At 42.6% G+C, this 22561-nt stretch overlaps 1 protein-coding gene across 2 annotated transcripts in view; it reads right to left on the bottom strand.

Moving 5' to 3' along the window:
- The window catches only part of tle5 (TLE family member 5, transcriptional modulator), a 59441-nt gene extending 37392 nt beyond the window's left edge, over positions 1 to 22049 (bottom strand). Inside the window, exon 1 of one of the 2 annotated variants that reach the window (XM_050054719.1) lies at positions 19041 to 22049. In XM_050054719.1, the coding sequence (XP_049910676.1) occupies positions 19041 to 19067 (27 nt within the window). In that variant the 5' untranslated portion in view covers positions 19068 to 22049. The remainder of the gene's footprint in view (positions 1 to 19040) is intronic. The other variant, XM_050054718.1, reaches the window with a different exon arrangement.
- Between the last annotated feature and the right edge of the window lie 512 nt (positions 22050 to 22561).

Below are 22561 nucleotides of genomic sequence, written 5' to 3'. Positions count from 1 at the left end.
TTGATGACATGTGCAAACACAAGTATGACGCCAAGTATTTAATTGCGTGGACCTTGAACTATTGAACCACTGTAGTAAAAGAAACGATGCACACAAAGATCATGGTTCTCTTTTAGTACTTATAGTAACTGGATAAGAGATGTGTAACCACGTCATAACAAGGGTGGTTATAACAATGTATCACAGAAATGGGGATACAAACAGCAGCCAAGCCAAACGGATTAAAGAAGTAAAATTACAGAAACATAATGTGTGTAATAGAGCTGAAACGACAAGTCGATTAAATGATTAGTTGATCGAAAGAAAACATCAAATTAGTTTGGTAATGAATGAATCATTTCAGTCATTTTTTTTATAGCACAAATGTCAAACATTAGCTGGTTGAAGCTTCTTAAATGTGAAGATTTGCTGCTTTTCTTTGTCATTTATTACAGTGAATGAAGAGTCTTTGGGTTGTGGACTATTGGTTGGACAAAAGAAGCAAAGTGAAGACGTCACTTTGGGTTCTGGGAAATTGTGATGAGCATTTTCCAAATTCAAGTGTTATAGACTAAAATATGTATTAATTAATAACAAAAGTAAGCAGCAAATTAGTCGATAATAAAAATAATTGTTAGCTGTTGTTAGTTGCAGCCCTAAAGTGTAATGGAGCAAACTGCAAAAACAATCAATGGGGTTGATACTAGGGGTGGGGGAAAAAAAATTGAGAGCATAGTAACGCAATATTTTTGTGTGGCAGTATCGATTCATCAATCAATTTTTTTAATATGTAAATTATTAATATAACAAATACAAATTTAACTTTAGGTAGCCTACTAGAATAATATAATCAATTAACTTTCCAGTTTAACAGATACATTTTGCTGCTGCAATAACAATGACTGAAATGAGATAAACAGATTGAAACTTATTATAGCGCTCTTATTACTTATTAGAGAAAACAGATGTTGACAAACTTTTGCTTTAGAGACATAATTTACAGTTAAAAAAAGGTAATATATCACAATACATTTTATCACAACACTCAGCATATCGCAACATATTCAAAATCGCAATAATATTGTATCATGACTTAAATATCATGATAATATCGTATCTTTATTTTTTATGTCTTATTATACCTCGCTTACTTGTTCTGTCTATTACTGTTTGCTCATGTGCTGTTTTCCTTTTGTACAGATTACTTGAAAACTGCAATAAAGTTAAAATAAACAATTAGTCGGTTAATCTGTTAGCCAGGGGACAAACTATTATGCTAATATACAATGGTTTTGATATTGTTTGAGTCATTTTACAAGCAAAAATTGTAAATATTTGCCTTTTCCAGCCTCTCCAATGTAAGGATCTGCTGCATTTCCCAAGTTTTATATTGTAGTAAAATGAATATCTTCAGATTTTGGAATGTTGGTTGGACAAAACAACACATCTGAAGACATTACTTCAGTCTCTGGGAAATTGTGGTGAGCACTTTTCACAAGTTCCTGATATTTTATTGATTATTGTTAATTAATCAAGAATACAGATTGGAGACTGATCAATAATGAAAACAATCACTATGGATGTTCACTGAAAGGCACATTGGATAAAACTGCACCAAAATGACACCCATGTCATGTCAAAAAGACTTTGTATGGGCCTCACACAGCAAGCTACATCACCGCTCCTTCACCTAGCCTGGATGTTGCTATTAGCCCTTATTGTAATTCTGTCCACACTACATTCCCCAGGCAGCGGTGGACGGCCTGGCTGTGTGTTAGAGCACAGCAAGCATCAAACCCAAATAGGGACAAAATCTCATTATTTCTCAGCAGGCTGCATAATGGGTCAGGTGGGGAAAGAAAAAAAAAATCGACATTTTCCCACTACGATTGAGCAGGCATAAAAAAACCATCAGAAATCTGATTGCGGCACTTACGGGAAGCTAGCCCGCCGCTGTTAGGAATGACCTGTCGCTTTGTACCCTGCCCCCCCACGGCATGTCGCTCAGCTTCATTTTTAACTACAAATAGGGCGCTTCGCATTCACAGAGCCATGGCCAGAGAATATGCTAAGCAACAGGATTGCTTCAGGTTGTAGGAATGAACCTGCTTGCTTCAAAGGCTGAATTATTTTTTGCTTTGTGGCTCAGTCAGCAGTGCTTAGCTCTAACATGGTAAAGAGCTGGGGATGAATTCTTACTAAGCCTCCCGAGGTAAACATATACATGGTCATGGTATTATAGTGGGTTGGACACTAAATTAAATGTTTTAGATTACGTAAAAAGAAGCTCTAGGTTTGGAAGAAAAAGACAGGCAGTTAGGAGGTCATTCAAAAAAAACCTACACAGTCCCACAAAACAGTGACAAGCACAGTGACCTCAGCCATTACACTTTCAAATGTCATGAGAAGTGCTGACATTATCATGCTGCCGCCACACACAGAAACCCCCAATCCACACAAACCAAGCTGCTGCTCGGAGACGGAGGCTCAGACTGTAAAGCAGAATAACCTTTTCCATTATCTCTCCGGCCAGTATGGCATGGTCCAAACTCAGCAAACAACAGCTTGGCTATATGGGTCTGTGCCACACAGAGCCTGTGTCAACACAAGGCACTTAGCTACAGGCAGCCATGTAACTCACACTGCAATAACTCTTCCCTGCGCTGCTTTCTGAACACTGTGTGTGTGCATGTGTGTTTGTGTGTCTGCCTACAGGTTACCCCCTGTGCCTGAGGGTAGAGCTGTTGCCCTAGATCCGATTTCCTCCCTGTGTAGCGCAGTATGCAAACGTTTAAAATACCAAAGTTTCTCTCAGTCAACAGCCCCAGGTAGGGCATCTTGTTCCGCGGGGAATAACAGGAGAGACAGAGAAGACAGACGGAGGAAGACATGGGAAAAGGAAGCAAGAAAAGGAGAGCAGGAACTTTCAAATTTAATTTGGGCCAAAGTGGTGGACCGACCGACATTGCCATCCCCTGAGGCATGCTGCCAGCATGGCTAAAAGGAATTAAACCCATCAAATATCAGTCAGAAGAATCTGTAAACTTGCTGCAGTGATGGCTGTGCTTTCTGGGGATCTTATCACTGATATGACGACAGTGTGAACTCCTGAAGAACAACTCTTTATCACAGCTTGTTATGATCTTTATAGGCATCATTACAGCTGGGAATTTATGTAGAAACTGTAACATCACGCAGGGCCCGACAATAAGTTTTACAACTGGCTACTGGGCCATCAGCTTTTGTTTGCCTAAGGTGTCAGAATGGTTACAAAATTATGTATAACTGGAGCAGTGATAGTACATGTGTATATAGTCAAACATATGTAATCAAATGGTTACAGGGCATGTTTAAATGTAGGTGTAATAGATGCCAAAAGGGGCAACCAGACTAAAGAAAATAGTTGGCAGAGGTCAACATCTGGTTGCCTGGAGCAACAAGATAACTGTCACACTTCACCTTCTTCTTGAAATGTTTCACAGATTTCCAACATAGATTAAAACTCCACAGCGAGAAGGATGTGTTTACTAACAGCAGCTTAGATGTGGCCTTATTTGGCTGATGGCTGGCAATAATTTGAAAGCTTGGCTGGAGGTGAGGTTTATGTACACGTAGGGCTGCTGCGGTGAATTAAGGGTGGTTCAACAGCGTGGTATTTGATATTTGGTATTACCAACATTTTTTGTTGTTTTGTAGATTACTTCATATATCCTGATTTTAGTGCTTTATAAATTAGTTTAATTGTTGGGCTATTATTAGGTATACAGTTGCTTTTTAAATAGCAAAGACGACGGTTTTATATCAAATAAAATACTGATTCTTTGTTAAATGCAGAACACAGAGAGACAATGTGGTGCAATAAGGGACGAAACGTTTTCATCAGTTGAGACGCTTTGGTTATGTTTGGTTCCTATGATTCGTTATATCCACAGAATTAAAACCACTGGCACAAGGTAGTGTACTTTCCAAGTGGCAACCTCTGAGGCTGAAAAGCGAAGCCAACACAAAGTGCCGAAAAACTGCAGTTCTGTGAACAGCTGCTTAAGGCTAAGGCTGGCTCTCAAAGCCAGTCAATACCCATAGACCCCCATGTTAAAATGCCCATCTTCATAGCAGAAGTAAATGTGTTTACAGCCTGGTACAAATAACGATTAAGGTATTTATAGCGTTCACAAAGTTACACATAATTAAAGATGGGCCGCTTTGTGTAACAAGTTGTCTGCTGATGGCTCCTCATCTTCTCAGTCAGATCCACCCCTCACTCCTTCACAGCTCCAGCCTCTCACCCAAATATGGTCACTTCTGACTCCAAAAAGCCAAAATTCTGACAGCCGTAATGCCCTACTCAAGGCTACAAATGTGCGTCTACGAACCAATGAATGATGTCACAGTAGCTACTTCCATTATTTTTACAGTCTGTGGTAATTGCTCTGGATGAAGGGAAGTGCTGAAGCTATTAATTTCTCCTCCATTGTTGTTTAGCAATGTGACAGTTGGTCTTTGTGGTATTCTGCTCTGACGGTGGTGTAAATCTCAACAGCCCTACATACATGCTAGCTCATGACCCTGCTTCACAGGACACAAATGGAATTGAGATGATTTAAGTCAAAGTTTTGTTATTGAAAAAGACATTATAAAACAAGGAACCCCAACAGCTAAAGACCCTGACACACCAAGCCAACTGTCGGTCAAAGTTGGGCTGTTGTGAGTGTCTGCCGCCCTCGTCGGTGCAGGGTGTCATCAGCTTAAGTTGGCCTTTTTTCTGCCGATACAGAATGTTGAATCAGTGTCTGCACAGTGGAGGCCATTGCCAAATGAAACCACTCTGATTAGCTGTTCAGCTCAGCTCATGAGAAGAAAAATGAAAGTGAGAAATGCAAACAAAGAGCTGAAGTGGAGAGGGAGTGAGGTCGAAACAAACTTGTTACATGAGGTAAGATTATTTTTCTTAAGCCACTGAGCACTTTAGCAAAAACGCTTTGTGATATTTTGGGTTACTGCTAACTGGTGCGCAGTAATAATGGCCTGTTCTTTCAACATTGATTGTACTGTTAATAGGCTAACTAGCGTTAAGACGGTCCTCCGGTTGCTCTTTTTGAATGACGATTACAGACAACTGCGGTCTGATGGTATGGAGGGGTATGTCTTTTCCTGCAGGCACAGAGCACACATGCTTGTTGGCAGTCAGTTTGGTGTGTTCATGTGCAACTTGGCCGAGACACCTTGACGAGAGGTGACGCGGCAGGAGGCTCTTGTCACCGCTAGGTCTCTGACGTCAGTTTGGTGTGTCTGGGTCTTAAGAGAAAACACCACCATGATAATCTTGCCTGGTGTGTAACACACACAACTGCTAGCACAAGTATTAGAACAGTCATATGGTATTGTTTTGCTTTGTTAATGATGTGAAACATGGTACTAAGTACAGTCTAACGTTCTCAATCAAGGTCATCACAAAGCAGGCTAAATCCTGGATAAAAATGTCCGGCAAAGTGCGGGAGTTTGAAGGACGATTCTCACAGTGCTGCCCTGATACTCTAGCCACTACACAACCAGGCTTTGCAGGGCTCTCCTCGCTCCGTGCAGTATACACAGCTAACAATGTTTATTATCCCTCTCTCTGTCAGTGACCAAAACAAGGTGCTCTATGGGGGCCTGAGAGCCCACAACAGATGGATGCCCATAATGTTAATGAAATACTGCCGTAATATTGTGACACATGCCATCTGCTGTGACAAAAAAGGTGCCTACACGCTGTGCAAGTGAAAATGTGTTTGTGCAAGAGAGAGGCTAGGCTAACGTGTGTGTGTGTGTGTGTGTGTGTGTGTGTGTGTGTGTCTTTTTTGTTTGTGTTACAGAGCAATAGCCTAGACAGTGTGAATGTGACAGAGAAAGATATGTGTGTGTTAGAGCAAAACAGAGAGCCTTAACATTGAATAGGTGTGTGTGTGCATCTGTGTGTGGGGTGTGATAAGCCTCTGTGTATGATGCTTGGCTGCCAGAGGAACAAATATTCACTGCCATGAATCATACACAAGGATACAACAGCCCACACACACTCTCTCTCACATGCAAAATTTGCATAGTGCGCACACACACACACACACACACACACACACACACACACACACACACACACACAGTACCTAAATGTAGGACAATCTCTAATTTGATTCTGCCCTGCTCCTTTGAGACGTAATTAAAGCATTAAAAAGCTTTGTGCGCTGGTGAGGCAATTGAGACAGTCTTCAGCGAATAAATGGGATTCATCGTTTCAGGAAATTGCTGTCCCACCCCCATCCCCCACCCACCAACCACCAACCCAAAGCCCACTCATCGTCGCCCCCCTACACACACACACACAGACACATACACCCCTCCTGGCCTCATCATCTGGTCCAATCCATGTGAAATCTACTGTGAAACATAATGTCTATTTTAAATAAGAATCAGGCTAAGGCTGTTTCTGCTCCATAGATCAGTCGACAAAGGCGACGGGAAGGGATGGAGATTACAGGGGGGGCTCGGCTTCACACACACGGACCGCACTACAGCGATTAGACACACCAACAATACATGAATACAGTACATATATCCAGTAGAGAATTTTGGACACACAAGTCGAGCACACACACAATTACAATGCACACAGACAATAACAGCAGGATACATTGGAAAACATCCTCCTCAGTATAAATCCTGCCTGAGGGTAGCGGCAGTGTGGGGATTGTATTTCCTGGAGCACTGCCTGACTGTTTACATCTCAGTTGGAGTGTGTTTGCGTGTGGTATATGTGTGTGTGTGTGTGCGTGTGAGTTGGGGGCAGGGATGGAGCCTTGGCATTGTAATCACTCACTAATGACTGGATGTTATCTCACTCCCACTTTTAAATGAATGCAGAAGATCGACACTGACGAGCAGTTGGCCTGTTTCTCAACGCCAGGCTGTCTGTTTGCTCCATAGCAACAGTCCCATGGATGCCATTTGAGCTGTCCACCTCCTCTGACCATCTCAGACACAAACACATTATTATTCAAAGATAACGCAAAGGCTGAGAAGAAGGGAAAGTGTGCCTGTTGAAAGCAAAGTAATCACTAGCCTTTTTTTTTTAGTTTGGCAGCGAGATTAGAAATTATAGGGGTAAATTAAAGCCTGGATGTAAGTGCAGCATGTGTGTGGTTTAGAAAGATGTAAAAAGGGTGCTGAGAGCAGGCACAGAAAGTGATGTTTAAATGTGATGCATTATTGCTATAAATTTGGGGCAATTCAACACAACTCTGCAATCCAAAGATATTCCCTTTTTTCTGGGCTCATTTCCTCTGAAATAAAGTGTCTACATGCAGCGTTCACCCTGCTGAAGGGGATAACTATGTCTGGCTTTGGTGAATACAACACGTGGGGTATGTGTTTAACATGTCGGCAAACCTCTCAGCAAAAATCCATCATGACATGATTCACCGAGCCAGACGCTGAGGGCTTAAGCCTTTTGCTAATACACAAGCACCAAACAAGATCACATCCTCCATCTAAGAATAGCTCCAACCAAACAATTCCATCTAAATATCCCAGATTAGTGTTTGGACTAAAGCGTATGTGCCCAGTGATCTGAGAGAGGGTCAGGGCTAACTGGCCCGCATCCAAGCTCACCTCGGCCAACTCTGTCTGGGCCAAGAGCGCCTTGCTATGTTAGCTGCTCAGTGTGTGTGTGTTTATGTGTGTGTATGAGAGGAGGCTGAGGAATAGGATTGTGTCTTCAGCCGCTCTGGACAGGGGCTTTAGAGCGCAGGGAGAGCCTAATCCTGTTTGGGCCAGGAATTAGATTTTGATTATTATCTCTCACGAACCAAGCCAAGGCTTACCCCCATTTCTGCAGCGTTATCCCCACAACACAAACGCACACATACACACACACACACACACACATACACACACTCCTCCCCCTTGCAGCCCAACAGATTTGACCTCGTTAAGACGCTTTAAAGGGGATTATTCTACTTTTATCACTTCGAGTGAAGTGCCCTTGCAAACATAGGCTTGGCATGGCTCGGCCTCCCTCCCCACTCCGCAGAACTGTCTTGACCCCCTGTGCAAGGCCAGCCAAGCGCACAGTACAAACACACACAAACATGACACTTAAGGCACACTGCCCTGCAAACACAGACGCACAAAAATGAGTAGACTTCACCCACAAACACACACACGCACACAGAGGCACACACACACACACACAGGTATATGTACAGAAACATAGCAGACACAAGGTGGGGGCAGGCACGCTATAACGCAACACGCACACACACAGAGGAAAATAGTGCAGAGATTGCAAAGCCAAGGGAAATGGGCAATTTGTCAAGAGTGGGGAAAGTGGTGAGGCCGACAGGGCTGTGGGTTTGGAGACCATGGCTGAGATTAAAGCCAGCCTCGCAGAAGGGGGGCTTTAAGATTACACCCAGTACGGTTGTGCAGATGATTGATGCCTGCTTGTAAAAACCAAGGTTATTACTTACAACAGCCAGCGAAGGAGGGAAGACATGGAGGGAGGAAAGGAAGATTAGTCCCAAAGTTCGCAACAAATAAGTGGACAATGAAAGCGGAAAGCTGGAGTGCCAGCATGTGGCTGACACCAGGGAACTTCCGTTTCGTCTGCTCAACAGAGGTGCCGGCGCTAACGTTGTAGCGTGTGCACATGTTAAAAGTTTTAAAAGGTAGAGCTATTTTTTCCCTTGACTCCAATCCAAGCCATTTAATTTTCAGTACGAGTCCCAATCTAATCTTAATGCGATACCTTAATGAAATTTCAGCCAGTTTTAGGCCACATTCACACAGACGGTACAGTGTCAATGAAACATTCTCCTCATTCATTTGGTTTTAGCTTTAGGGGGCATCAACACTTTAACGTTTTCATTTTACAACAAATTGTTCTCCATACACACAAGTGTTTCAGCAGAATTTCATAACTAATTCCCATCCATACTAAATGCCTGAAAATACACATGGCCACTTACATACACTAGACATGTGTGTATCGGTGTTAACAGGAAGCAGATTGTCTTCTCTGTGGTTGGTTGCTTAGTTACAGAAATACTAAATAAATGGTGAAAAGTAAAACCATAGTTTTCTTTGCTTGGACTGACAAAGAGGTGGACTGTTACTGAAAGTAACACGTGTTTAAGATGGTCAAGGCGGCGGAAAACAGATTGGGAGACATTACAAAGCAAGCATGATGACATAGTATAGCGGTGTCGAACAACAGTATTATCTGTTGTCAGAGGAAGTCATGGTAATGGGAAAGGAGTAATGGTACCCACATAAAAACAATAATATCACAGAAGGTATGTAGATCTAGCTGTGATGTTTTAACTTGACAAGTTGTGACTGACAAGCAAACATAAATATCTGCATCACCATTTCCAAAAGGGTTCCTTTCATGACGTCCAGACTAAAACGCAACCCTGATGATTTGAAACTAAAGCAGGGTCAACAGCGTTTTCAAAGGTCTCTGTTTTAGGGGTTCCAGAGCACCAAAGTAGTGTGGACGCTAGGACTACAAGTAGCAATTGTTATGCGTTTTAAAATGAAAAATATTAGTGAGGATGTAACTTTAGGGTGCTTTCACACCTGCCCTGTTTGGTTCGGTTTAATCGAACTCAAGTTCAGTCTTAGGGGTTGAATGGTCAAACAGCGTCTGACGTCCCCTGCACCTACACCTTTCTTAGACTGGAGTTGGCTGAATGTGTGCTTAACTTTCTGTAACTGACATTCCAACAAGCAAGTCCACTTTACACACCACACAGACAGAAGACAGTTCAGAGGTAAGGATGTAAGGATTTAAAATTCTCTCTCATATCTTTTTTTAATTCTTTATACACCTACTTCTGTCCCTTTTTGTATGCACAAATGAGCGCAACACTATGAATGCCTTCAAGAACAGAAAGTCCAAAAGTGTGCTCAGTTATCCCCATATTTGAACAATTATCACCTCTCACTCTTCACTATCACAGCAGACTTTCCACCCTTCCTACAAGTGTGGCCATTTGGAATAAATAAAGACAAAACTTTTGCAATGATGCAATGTTATTTCATCCAGTAACCCACTGCATTGGCCAGATAAATGCAAGTACACATCTGGTAAAAGACTTTGTGACAAGAACAGTGCAATGCCACCGTTTCCCTCTCAATCACTCGCTCTCTTCTAAGTAATCGATGGCAACTTTCCCGTTGTAAAATGTTTTGTAGTATCGTATACCGCTGTGCACTGTGTGTGTTTTGTTGTCTGATAATCTTTCAAACTAATCAGTCTATTACTAAATCAGAACTTCCTGGATATTTTCTGTGTTCTCACTGGTACCTTCAGCAACATGCCCTCTCCAGTGGGACCCCTGGTGTTGTTTTAAGCATGGTTCTATTTTCAGTCTGAATTCCCGCTTACACCACCAAAATTTCATTAGCCTGAGTGGCACAGCTGACAGGGTGTCCTGTTGCAAATATCAAGCATGTTTAATAAGGATGGGACTGGTTGCACTCAGGACTGGCGGGGCACCGACCTCACAGCAGGGTGGTGACAATACCTGCCAACATGTATTCTGAATACAACACTATCTAAACCAGTCCTGTCTCATAGTGGACGTCTGTCCTCACCACCTCCTCCCCCCCTCCTGAACGAGGGAGGTTTTCATTGCCTTGCTGTGTGTCCTCATGGTGTCTGAATGAGATCTTGGTGGAGATGAGGTGGCATATTGTTCCAGTCCGGGCATTACTGCTCCTGGGCATACAAACAGAGCAGCTAATTCTCTTGTCTGAACTGGTGCAGTGCCTCGCGTTTTGGCAGGTCTGGGGGCCCTGGCCAGGGCAGGCCAATCCGGCAGCCCCCCGTCGAGCTGCTTTGTTCCAGCCCATCGCACCGTTCTGCTCTGAGGAAGGGCTGCCCCACCCACCACCACCACCACCACCACCACCACCACTACCCTCCCTCCTTCCCACCTCCCACACACTCCTCGCAGGGAGCCACTGCTGAATACTGATGCAGCCTCTCCACTCCACACACCCCCCATCTTCCCTCCCACACACAAAAAACACACACACACACACACACACACACACCACCCGATGAGCTCTCGACTGCGTGTGTGAACATGCACGTAGACACACACACACACACAAGCACAAATTCATCACCATTCTACTTTTTCCTCTTCACGCACAGCATCCTTCAGTCATGCTGGGATGCACACACACACATATCTGCACACACTCATATACTGCACATATACGTCAGTAAATGCAACAGAAACACACACAGATATTCACATCAGTAGCTCCAACAGACTTGAGCAAAACCAAAAACATGGTACAACTCAGCTGACATCTGTTTTGATTTAAATTCACGTTCTTTCTGGTGAATTTGCTGCGGTACTTTGTGTGAGGCAAAGTGGCCCGAGTAGACAAAGAGGTACAGATACAACTTGCAAGTCTTATTTTCATCAACGTTAAAGGGGAAGCCCTGGTTTCTACGCTATAATCACATGGTAACAATAATTCTGACAGCGTTCAGCTGATGATGTCTTAACTGACGACAGCAATAAACCACACTGTGAGCGGTCTTGTATTCCCCTGGCCTCCGCACAGTCCATACAGATTCTTCTTCACTTATTTATGACCAACACAATAAATAAACACAAGGTGAAAGTTGTGTAACTGATTGGCCCAGCAGGGGTGGCATCATTCATAGAGTGGTGACATGTTTTCTGTCACCTTGATTCAGTATTTCCATCAAGCCAGAGGCTGCTGTGGTGTGTGCTGTGAACTCCGGAGGGATGGCGCACAAAGTCTGTGTGTGTGTGTTTGTTTTGCTTTAGCTGCATTCACACTAATGTGAACAACACACCTAAAGCTAAAGACAAAAATAACTACGAAAAACAGGCAATACAACCACAAGGAGACATAAAATAACTACAAAGATACACAACACTACCAAAAAAAGACACAAAATTACTACAGAGACACAAAACAACCCCCCAAAAAATATACCAAATTAACTCAACAGAGACACAAAATTGCCTCAGTGAGACGCACAACCAAAAAAAAGATGCATAAAGACTACAGAGAGATGCAAAACCACCACAAAGTCTATGTATCTTCCTCCTGTGTAGGAGAAGTGGTGTGGCCTTTTGCTTATTTGTGCCCAGGCGCCCACTGTCTCGTAATTTGTCCATGGATAAAAAGCAAAACACAATACAGTGCAATGAAAACAGACTAAGCAAATAAATTACGACCTACAGGAAGCATGTGACTCAAACATCCACTCAAGCTTCAGCTCCACTGAGGAAATGAAAAACTGCGACAGACATAAAGATATGTGTGGACAGATAAGAAGACTCCTGATATTTGCATAATGTTAGTGGATGGAAATGCACATTATTCTGCATTTTCTTTTGCAGATTCTCTGAAAATTTGGTTCAGATTTGTGCAAAATTTGGATGGAAACCTGTGACAACGGGCTGGAGTCAAACAGGTCGAAAGTGCATATACCTGGGGACCCATGTGTTTTAGGGGTTAATATGCCGATCGTTACGCACAACATCCCAGTGAGAGTCCTGCTGGGGACCTCTCACCTGGTAGAAAAAGGCATAAAAAGCCCCCCAGAAAAGAAAAGGGGGTATAAGTCAGAGGGTTTGAATGTGTATTCAAATGTATCCCCTCTGCCTACTTAAGTACAAGTCAGTGTGTGTGTGTGTGTGTTCAGTCAGAGATGGGCTGCACCAGTCTACACCCCTCCCTTTCAACCAACCCCAAAGCATTTTGACAATCATCCACTGTGGCCCTTCACAAAAATCAACATCACCTGTGACCCGTGGCCTCAACTCGGCCACTCAAAGGCAGGGCCTCCTGCAGGGTGGGGGTGTTTGTGGGCTCTGCGGGGCTCTGTTTGTCATGCTAATCAGCTGGCCTAACCTTAACGACCCAGACATCTGCTGGCCTGCGTGTGTCAAGCCCCACATTCAATTTGTTCCCCAGATACAAAAAGCAGATAAGACCCTTGAGGCTGGTAAGAATGTCCGTGTGTGTGTGTGTGTGTGTGTGTCCTTGCTGTTGATGGGTGAAAGGGAAAAAATCCTTTATTTCTATGCATGTACTAGAGCAATAATTACCAGCAGAGAAGAGAGCTAAAGTGTATGTTCGTGTGTGCCGTGCTCATGCTTTCTTCTGTGTGTGTGTGTGTGCAAGCTTCAATGTCTAGTACCCCCCACCAACAAACACACACAGCCTGGCTTGTTGCTCACGCACACGCACACACACACACACACACACACACACACACACACACACACACACAGCAATGAACATGTGTGTGTGTGTGTGTGTGTGTGTGTGTGTGTGTGTGCAGCAGAGCGGCGGAGAAGGGGTGGGGGGAGTTTGTTTAATGGGCGAGACAGGGGACCATGGGGATTAAGCTCCCCCCAGCTGGAGGCTTTAGAGGAAAGGCTGGGGGCTGTCCTGTTAATTCAAGTGGGCTTAATAATGCCTGTGCACCCTCTGCCCCTGACCCTCCCACCACTACATCAGATCTGGGAGGAAACGCATGATAAAGGGAGACAAGCAGGAGGAGGAGGGAGTGTGTCTGTGTCTCAGTGTGTGTGTGTGTGTGTGTTTCTGTGTGTGTGTGTGTGTACAACCTGTGGCCATCTCTACAGTGGAGCGTGGGCTCAGGGGATTTCGCCTCCATATTACTTGTGCTACTCTCCAGCTTTGGCACCGGGCCTTTCTGTTGCTCCACTTTCACGCCACAGCCAGCTTTGTTGAAGCTGCATTAGGATTAATCAACACCCAAACAATATGGCAAATGCTATCAACTGGGTCAGGCACTGTGCCACTATCAAATGAGGCTTTTTCCTATTAAACCAATGAACTGTGCCCGTAACCTGTGACAGTGGATTAAAATGCACCCATTGACTTAAAAGACACATGAATCCTTGTTATACTGTGGTCTCCTTTGTGCCTAAATGGGACAACTATTTGAAAAGGACAAAATCATTGCTCACTGATTTTGTTTTCTGCATGTAATGACTATGTTTACATGCACACTACTTTTCTACTATTATTCCAAACATGACAATATTCTGAATTTTATACGGATCACGTAAACAGCATATTCAGTTTGGATATCCTAAATCAGGCCTTTTTTTCGAATATAGCATCTTCTGATTAAAACATGTAGGATACGGCACAATCGGCATCTCATTTAGGGTTTTTAATCGCACTTTGCAACACACTGCCTCTTGTCCGTATACAGTCAACTCTGTCTATTGTCATGGATACGTTGTACGAAACTCATCAACTGTTTGCGTGGCTGGGCTAGATAAAAGCCTTTCTGTTCGGACGACACACCTTCTTTTAACACAACCAACTTTGATACAGGTTTTGAATCTGCGCCAATATCGCCAACCTTTTTACGAAGCAGGATGAAGGAACCTAAGATGGAGGCAGTGTTTGCACATACAAACAGGTCCGTCAAAACTTGAAAAAAAATCTGATATGATGCAAAGAAGCAAAATGGCACAAGCAGCCCAGCCATTTCACTTCTCCATATTTTGACGTGATACACGACATGTTAGAACACGTTAATCGGAGTATGAATGCATGTAAATGTGAAAATGAGTGGAATATTCATTTTAATTAGCCATGTAAACAGCTTGGTGGGAATATTGTATTCTTTGGAATAAGGACAAAAAAAAACAGTGTGTTTTGTGCATGTAAAAGAAGTCGCTATTGCAATTTCACTTCAATAGAAAGCCTTTTTTGTCATTGTATAAAGAATATACAACGAGATTCGGAGTGCTACATCTAATCAGGTGCCAACTAGTCAATAAACCAAGCAAGTAAAAAAAAACAAAAGACTGCGAAATCATTCATAACATCTGAAATATTTCGTGTAAATAATAGGCTATATCAAGCTGTACTTAATAAATGGAGTTTTTCTCTGTGAAGTAGTGAACTGCACTTGAAAAGCACTACGTTTACAGTGTAATCATTTAAATCCTTAAAACACTTCCAGTAGGCATGACTATTACACACAATATGTGCCCATTTACAAAAACCAAAATGTCAAACTGGGGAAGATGCAGAAAGAAAGCAGCAACCATCCAAATGCGGAAAATGTCCTGACACAGTGTTACACAGGAAAATCTTTCTCGTTTCTATGAATCAGCTAAAAGCCACACAGCCCTTTTACACACACTTTACATTAGCAATACAAATTGTCTAAAGTGTCCAGGAAAAGGCAACATCTTCTACGATTCTGACAGGAAATGCCTTAACGATATTTTATGCAGTGTGACCGCACATCAGCTCCGACACCAATACAGCTTCCTCTGCAAGTCCTCTGCTGCTTTAAATCAGACGCATCATACATGAGAGAGTCCTTGATTGTGTATATTCATAGTGGGAATGTAACGCTTTTGTTCACATCATATGAACACTGAACACTAATGTCACTGCAGAGAGAACAAAGGAAAATAGAAGGAAAGCAGATTCGGTGCTGACTGAGTCAGTTTGAGAGATCCATCATCTGTCATTATGAGGCAGTGCTGTTACTCTCATCCTCCAGCCCCTTATCTTTGACACTCATATCTATATGAGTGTCACACATTCTCCCCATCCTCGGGCCCCTGTGACAGCAGCAGCAGCAGCAGCTGAGGAGGAAGAGGATTTAGAGAGGGAAGACGTGTGTGTGTGTGTGTATGTTTATGTTTAAAGCCACAGTTGGAGGTGGGGGGTCAGAGCACAGGTGTGTTTGTGGAGGGACGGAAATGGCTTGTTGCAGCAGGTTAAAACTGAAGCAGCTGCAGAACGAGTGAGGAGACATCCTAAATTCCCAAACCCCATTTTTAATCCTGTGTGTTGGGTCTTAATACTCCAATCAAGCAGCATAAGGGCACTCAATTGGATTAGAAAAATAACCTCCTATCAGACAGGCAGGCAGACAGGAGTGCGGTGGCCCAGCTGCTCTCACCTTGGAGAAGGTGACTGGGTTCTCACCCCATCAGGAGGTGACTGCTTCACCACTTCACTCACAGGAAGGAGGGTGGTGAAAACAGGGCTCTAAAGTGACATCTCGTCCCAGTAATTCCCCGAAATTAAGTGCAGGTAAATATTATCTTAACATAATTATAAATGGGCATCCCTGAAAGGTTTCCTCTTAGGGAACACGATGAAGACCAACTGAAAGAGCACAATCACATGACTTACTTCTTGCTCATTAATGTGGCCATGTCAAATGGGATGACAGAGGAGATACCCGCACACCAATGTAACTGGGCTAGAAAGTCACATGAAGGTCCACAAACTAAGAATAATGCAAAAATAGTCTATTTATTTAAGACGTCAGTGCACAAAAAAGGTGCTCAAAGTGCAAAAACATGAGTAAAAACAGCAGCAAATGTGTCAGTCCTTGACTACGATCAGTGCGGGTATCTTCTCTGCCGTCCTTTCTTGTTTGCCTATATTACTGACGCACCCAAGATAAACTTTTTGTTGCCCCAAGTCGGCGCAGATTCACAGCAGCCCTAAGACAATAGCTTGTTTGTTAAAAAGAATGGTATAAATGAGCAACCTACGACTCTCTCTCCAAGAATTTACTTTTCTTTTAATCAAAAAAGGGATCCCACAAACTATAATAACTGCATTTATCCACACCTGAGAGAGAATAAACGTCCTTTTCTACCACTGAAATGACTTTTTTCTGCAAGCACTACAAAGCCTCCAGGCGAATGTTGATATCCCACCATGCTTTGAGGAGGTAATAACTCACCGCACTCAGTGGGTACATACTAAACAATACAAACATTGTAATACCGTCAGGGTTTAACATAAGGATAGCCCGATTGTCCGGGGCAAGTTAAATGCCATGTTGGGCTAGTACATCTAAAAGTATTAAATACATTGTTTTTTTCGGCAGCTGATGACGGAAGTAGCTAAGGAGTGAGTCATCGCTCTTCCTTTTCAATTCTGAAGAGAGTTGCACATGTGCAGTATCAATTAGCACATGCCAGAAAATGATGGCAGGTAAAATCAAAGTTTATGAGCTGAAAGCAGAGCGAGAATTTCAATTATCCTGGAAACAAGAGTTAAGTTGGGTGGTGTTAAAAAAGCCTGTGAGCGTCTAACGAATCCATCTCTGGAGAGAGGGAGGTGGAATTGTTGAGTTATTTTCGATATGCAAGAATATTTATTTGCATCTATGACACACTATGTCTTTGTTCTGATTACTTTAATTAAAAAAAGAGATTAAACATGACAATTAACTTTAGTCTTTGCTGTTATTTGATAACTACTAATAAATAAAATAATTTGTAAAGAGGCAAGTAAAAATGGACTTTGGGAAAGAAGGTTTCTGACCCACCCAGGCAAGTGAAAATAAATAAATAAATAAATGACATTACAGCTGAACCCTGATTATGGCATGGGCTAAAAAACATAGCTACTTCGGTTCAAACCATGCAACTGCTAATCTGAAATGGTCACTTTTGAGATGTTTGGCAGAAGTATGAAAAGCACAAAATGGAGTCCCTTAAGTTGTTTCTATCCCACCTGCATTTCCCATTTTTAATTAAAAAAGTAGCCATGATAGGATTGTATCTAATACACTGACAGGTATATGATTGAGGATATGTCTACAGTGAACAGTCTAAACTGTGGTAGCTTTTTTTGGTTTGTAGTTGGTATTATACAAAAAAAACAAGCATCCTTTTAGATCATCAGTTTCAGAACACTTAGGTTGAACTCTGTGGGACGCACGGCTTATACAGGATTTCACTCATCTGACAAGCCAGGCCAGAGGTTCCCAAATCCTCACATCCTGCTCCCGAGTCTGAGAACACACATCAGCTGGCTCACATCAGCAGCAGCAGCAGCACCACAATCAGGCAGCCACACAGACTGACTGCCAAAGGGCAAACCCATTCAAGTCACAAAAGACATTCAGGTTCTAGCTTTAGCAAACAACTCTTCCGCTTTGAGCAGTAAAAGAACTAGTGGTGGCGACAAGATGTTGCCAGGGAGAAGCAGAGGGCACGGTAGCTGGCAACAAAACAGTCTTCTTTGCTGTTGTGTTTACCTGCGCCGGACTTGGCTTTTTGTTGGATATGCCCTTGCGGGGGCAGGGTGAAATGGCAGCCAGAACTGAGAGGGGAAAATACAGGTAAGCCACCACATTTTGGTTTCAGGGAGATTTCTTATGGCACCATATCAGAAGCCAAATGCTTCCATTTTCAAATTGGGCCTGGGCCCCAGCCAGAAACACAAATTATTTAATTTGGGCCCTTGGTTGAAAAGCATTGCTGACACTGGATATTTCTACAGTGGCGAGCAACACAGTTCTGCCAGTCACTTAACATAAATGCTGGACCAATGGGCTGAGAGCCCTCATCACTGATGAATACATGCCCCGGACTGAGTTTCTGTTACCATGGAAACTTGAGATTTAGGGGAACAGAGATGTGCTTTTTTACAGTCATAAAAACACCCACCTGCACATAATAGTGTACAGTGAATTTTGGAGTGGCTCCACAGCCTTACAATGACAGTGACAACACCACTTTTATTTGTCCCCTCTGAGTCAGGTTGGAACAAAACCACAGTCAAAACCATAAAAATAAATATTTTGGATAATGCAGCCCATTGAGTCTACACTGACACAGGGGTGTGCAATCATGGGGATGTGAAAAATGGCAGCATTCATATGAGTTGTTTGATTTGGAGGATCTGGAAAAAGTTTCACAGTTTAAATCCCAAACACAAAAGATTTCTCTCCCATCGTGTCTCTGTTACCCCAAACCACACATCTTCTGCAGATTTCACCAAAAACTAAACACTGCGGATCAAAACCAACCTCATTAATATCCAAGAAAATCCTACTTCTTCTAATACTTCAAATACAATGACAACACGCTGCCAAAAAACAAGTTGCATGCATAATCCCCCTACCTAACTAACCTGCCTGGGTAAATCACTTGGTGCTTACTGTGGAGCAAAATTTCAGGACAAATGTGAAATTAAAATCCACTTACTGAGTGTCTTGATTGTGGAAACATCATGTCAATTCCTTGTTTGTTGCTTTCCTTCCCAAACACGACCAACTGAGTGCCCTGTGTTTATATTTTTCCTTGCGTTGGTCCTTTGTCCAAAGCTAGCCCTGCCTTACACAGGAGCTGTCCAGCGTTAGCAGGATGACTAGCTAACGGTAGCTAGCGACCCCCCTAAAAAATTAAGCCGAATACAAGTGATGCACTCAGCGAGGTAAAAGAGTCGGCGTCTCGTCTGGGTGATGCAAGACCATTCAAGCTGTACCTGTCCCGACCCCGTATTTACTGTGTCTGTGAACAGGAAACCACCATCAGTGGCTAAGCTAGCTAATTCTTCAAAAGCTGTCAGTCAAAATGATCCATTGCTGTTGCGAAGCCTTCCGCGTTAACGCACGAGCGGCAGCGAAGCGAGCTCAACGCATGTAAATTAAAACCGTTGAGCACACAGCGGTGTTTGGGTTTAAGCTAGCGAGCAAGGGAGGGTAATGGTTTCCCCCTCTTCGCCGTGTGGTGGTCCTTTAACAGTTGGCTCGCCTCAGCCAGCTGCGACTACACTGATGAAAAAAGTAAGAAGAGGAGGAGGACGAAAAAAACGGTCTAATTCTCTGAAATAACAAAATGTCTGCGGGTTCGTTTAAGTTGAATCCCGCTTCGTCCAACGGCTACAAATAAGTCGCGTGAGAGGAAAATCTGCGTTGTCGCTTAAACGGCAACTTCAAATTAAAAACCCCGAGCTGGAGTTAAACTCTGAACGTTTATCCGAGGAGTGGTGGAGGAACAGAGTGGATTTGTCAGCAGTGGTGAAGCTAGAAAGTCAGTCCATTCCTGGAGCTGGTGGTGGTGGAGGTGGGTAGGCGCGACGCTGCCGAGCTCACCGCCCCACACAGAAGCACAGCGGATAGATGAGCGGTGAGCGCCGCGGTACCGCGCGGATCTACACGCCGCAGATCTACCTCATCATCATCCGCCGGCTGATGTCTGAGCAACTAGCGCCTCACGTGGACAGGTCAGCACATAGTCCCACAGTCACAGAGTGGTGATGGGTCTATCAGAGCACTGTGTATGCAGAGCAGGGGTCAGGCTATTAAAGCAACTATGTGGTCTATGTCTCTTACTGTGCCTTCCATGTTTATAGTGTATTGTGGTTGTATGATGTTGTAAACTGTGTATTTTTTAACAGCATTTTACGTCTACGTATAAAAGAGTTGAAAATTAACAATAGCTATAAACTCTCTGTGTAACACATCAGTCCCATACCCATGGGGAGAAAAAATATGTGTGTCTGTGTGAGTGTGAGTTGGTATTTGAATCTTATTTACTCTATCTTAACCTGTCTTTTATGTGTATTTTCTCATTTGGTTATGTAAAGCACTGTGAGTTTCACTTCCTCTATGAACTGAGCTATACAAATGAAGTTATTATCATTATTTCGTTTGCAAGTTAGCAGTAATAATCAACACCCATACTTGAGTGCCATAAGTCTAGATTTCAGAGGCAAATGCAGGGGACACATCCCCCTCAATATTTGGACCATGTGCATTTGCCCCCCACAAAAAAACATTAACGTAGTAGAGGATTTTTATTTTGACGTTTAAGATATTTACACCACTAATGGTGTAAATAAAGTTTTCCGGTGGAGGACCTCCAAACCCCGTTGTTTCATGTGTGGTAAGGTAAGGTAAGGTAAGGTAAGGTAACTTTAATGTCCCTGAAGGGCAATTTGAGATACAGACAGTATAACACCTAACACACAGACTCCAGTATCACACACTGTCAGAGGTAAATCATGGACATGAGTGGTCACTGCTGGTTAAGATAAGCAATAACAGACGGGACAAAGGACGATCTGTAACGCTTAGTGCTGCATTCAGGGAGGAAAAACCTCCACCCTGATGGAAGCATCTAAAACTCAACATGGAGGGGATGCTGAGAGTCTGAGACAACAGACCGAGCTGTAGAGGTGACCCTCTCTTTATACAGATGCTGCAGGTTATTAAAAGTAACACCAGTGATCTCACAGCACAACTTGAGCACTTATTCCAACTTGTTCTTGTTTTTAAGGCACGATTGTCCCATCTACATCGAAACGCCTCAGCTTCCTTAAAAAGAACAGCTGTTGGTTTGCCTTCTTATAGGCGCTGTCAGTGTTCACGTCGAAATTCAACTTGTCATAGAGTACAGTACCCAAATACAGGGCAGGGCCTTCCTCCGAAAAACAATAATCTCACTGGTCTTAGACACATTAATGTGGAGGGAAGACTGGTCACACCAAATAACACATTCATCCAGTATGATCATATATGTGCCCCCCTGATGTTCAAATGAAACCTACGCCCTTGTGAGTCACATCCTTCTTTGGCATCAGCCAGGATGTTAAAATGACTGAGAACCCCACCCACTTAAAATGTTTGCTTAGCCAGTCTGTAAAATATTAATAGATAGATAAATAAAATCAGAACATTATTCAATTGTTTAATTATATTTGCTCTACATTTTACTACCCTACATTACAGGCTAAATGTTTGTGCCAAAGCATTCTCTGTGAGACACTTACTCCCTTTTATTTTGATTTATTGTTGTCACTTTTTAAGATCTTTACCATTAAAAAATCTGAATCAGGCTTAAAACATGTTATTCAGTTCAATTTATACTTATTATTAGTTACCATGATGTTAAATGTCAGCTATTTTTGTATGATGACCCTGCCTGTTTGGAGCTCTGTTGGTTGCCTCTTGTTGTTTTGCAACTTTGAAACAAGTCTATTATAGTTAATTGAAATTAAATAGCTACGAAAATTAGGTGTGGACAAATGTGCGTTAACTGAAAAAAATAGATGTTTAGAAAGAAAAACTAACTAAACAATCTTGTATACTGACACAACTAATTAAAATAAGGTCACAATATACAGAAAATGTCTCTAGTTTGATTAAATTTGCCGACACAACAAACATGAAGAGGCTCTGATGCAAATGTTTAATGACACTGGGATGTCTACTGCTGTTGTATAAACTATGTAACAGCTATTCCGAACATCTTAAATCTGGCCTCTGACACTAAAACTAATACTGAAAGAAATAAAAACTAAACTACAACTAAACATTTTTAAACAATAAAAACTAAACTGAAACGCACAAACACTGTGGACGCTAACTGAAACTAAACTGAAACAAAAACTAAAACAAAATAAAATTAAAAAGTAATTAAATACACAACTATAATAACTCTGCTTTGTAATAATGAATACATTTTTGTGTGTAATTCAAGTTGCTTCAGAGTTCTTTTCCAATAAACGTCTGCCTCACTCTGTCTCCCTGCAAGATGTTTTTATGTCTGTGAAGACAACTTAATTGATGCTCACACTCACTTACCTGCAGGTAGAGCTCTGTGTCTTGCTCAGACCGTAGACAGTCACAACATCAGCTGTTACGGGGAGCAAAACCTGTATTTGTGCACATTTTAGTCCATATAATACAAATTACACATGCAGACGGTGTGTATTACAGCTG

This window comes from Epinephelus moara, chromosome 10 (assembly GCF_006386435.1).
Source record: "Epinephelus moara isolate mb chromosome 10, YSFRI_EMoa_1.0, whole genome shotgun sequence".
Lineage (NCBI taxonomy): Eukaryota > Metazoa > Chordata > Actinopteri > Perciformes > Serranidae > Epinephelus > Epinephelus moara.
This window is presented reverse-complemented; position numbering and strand designations above follow the sequence as displayed.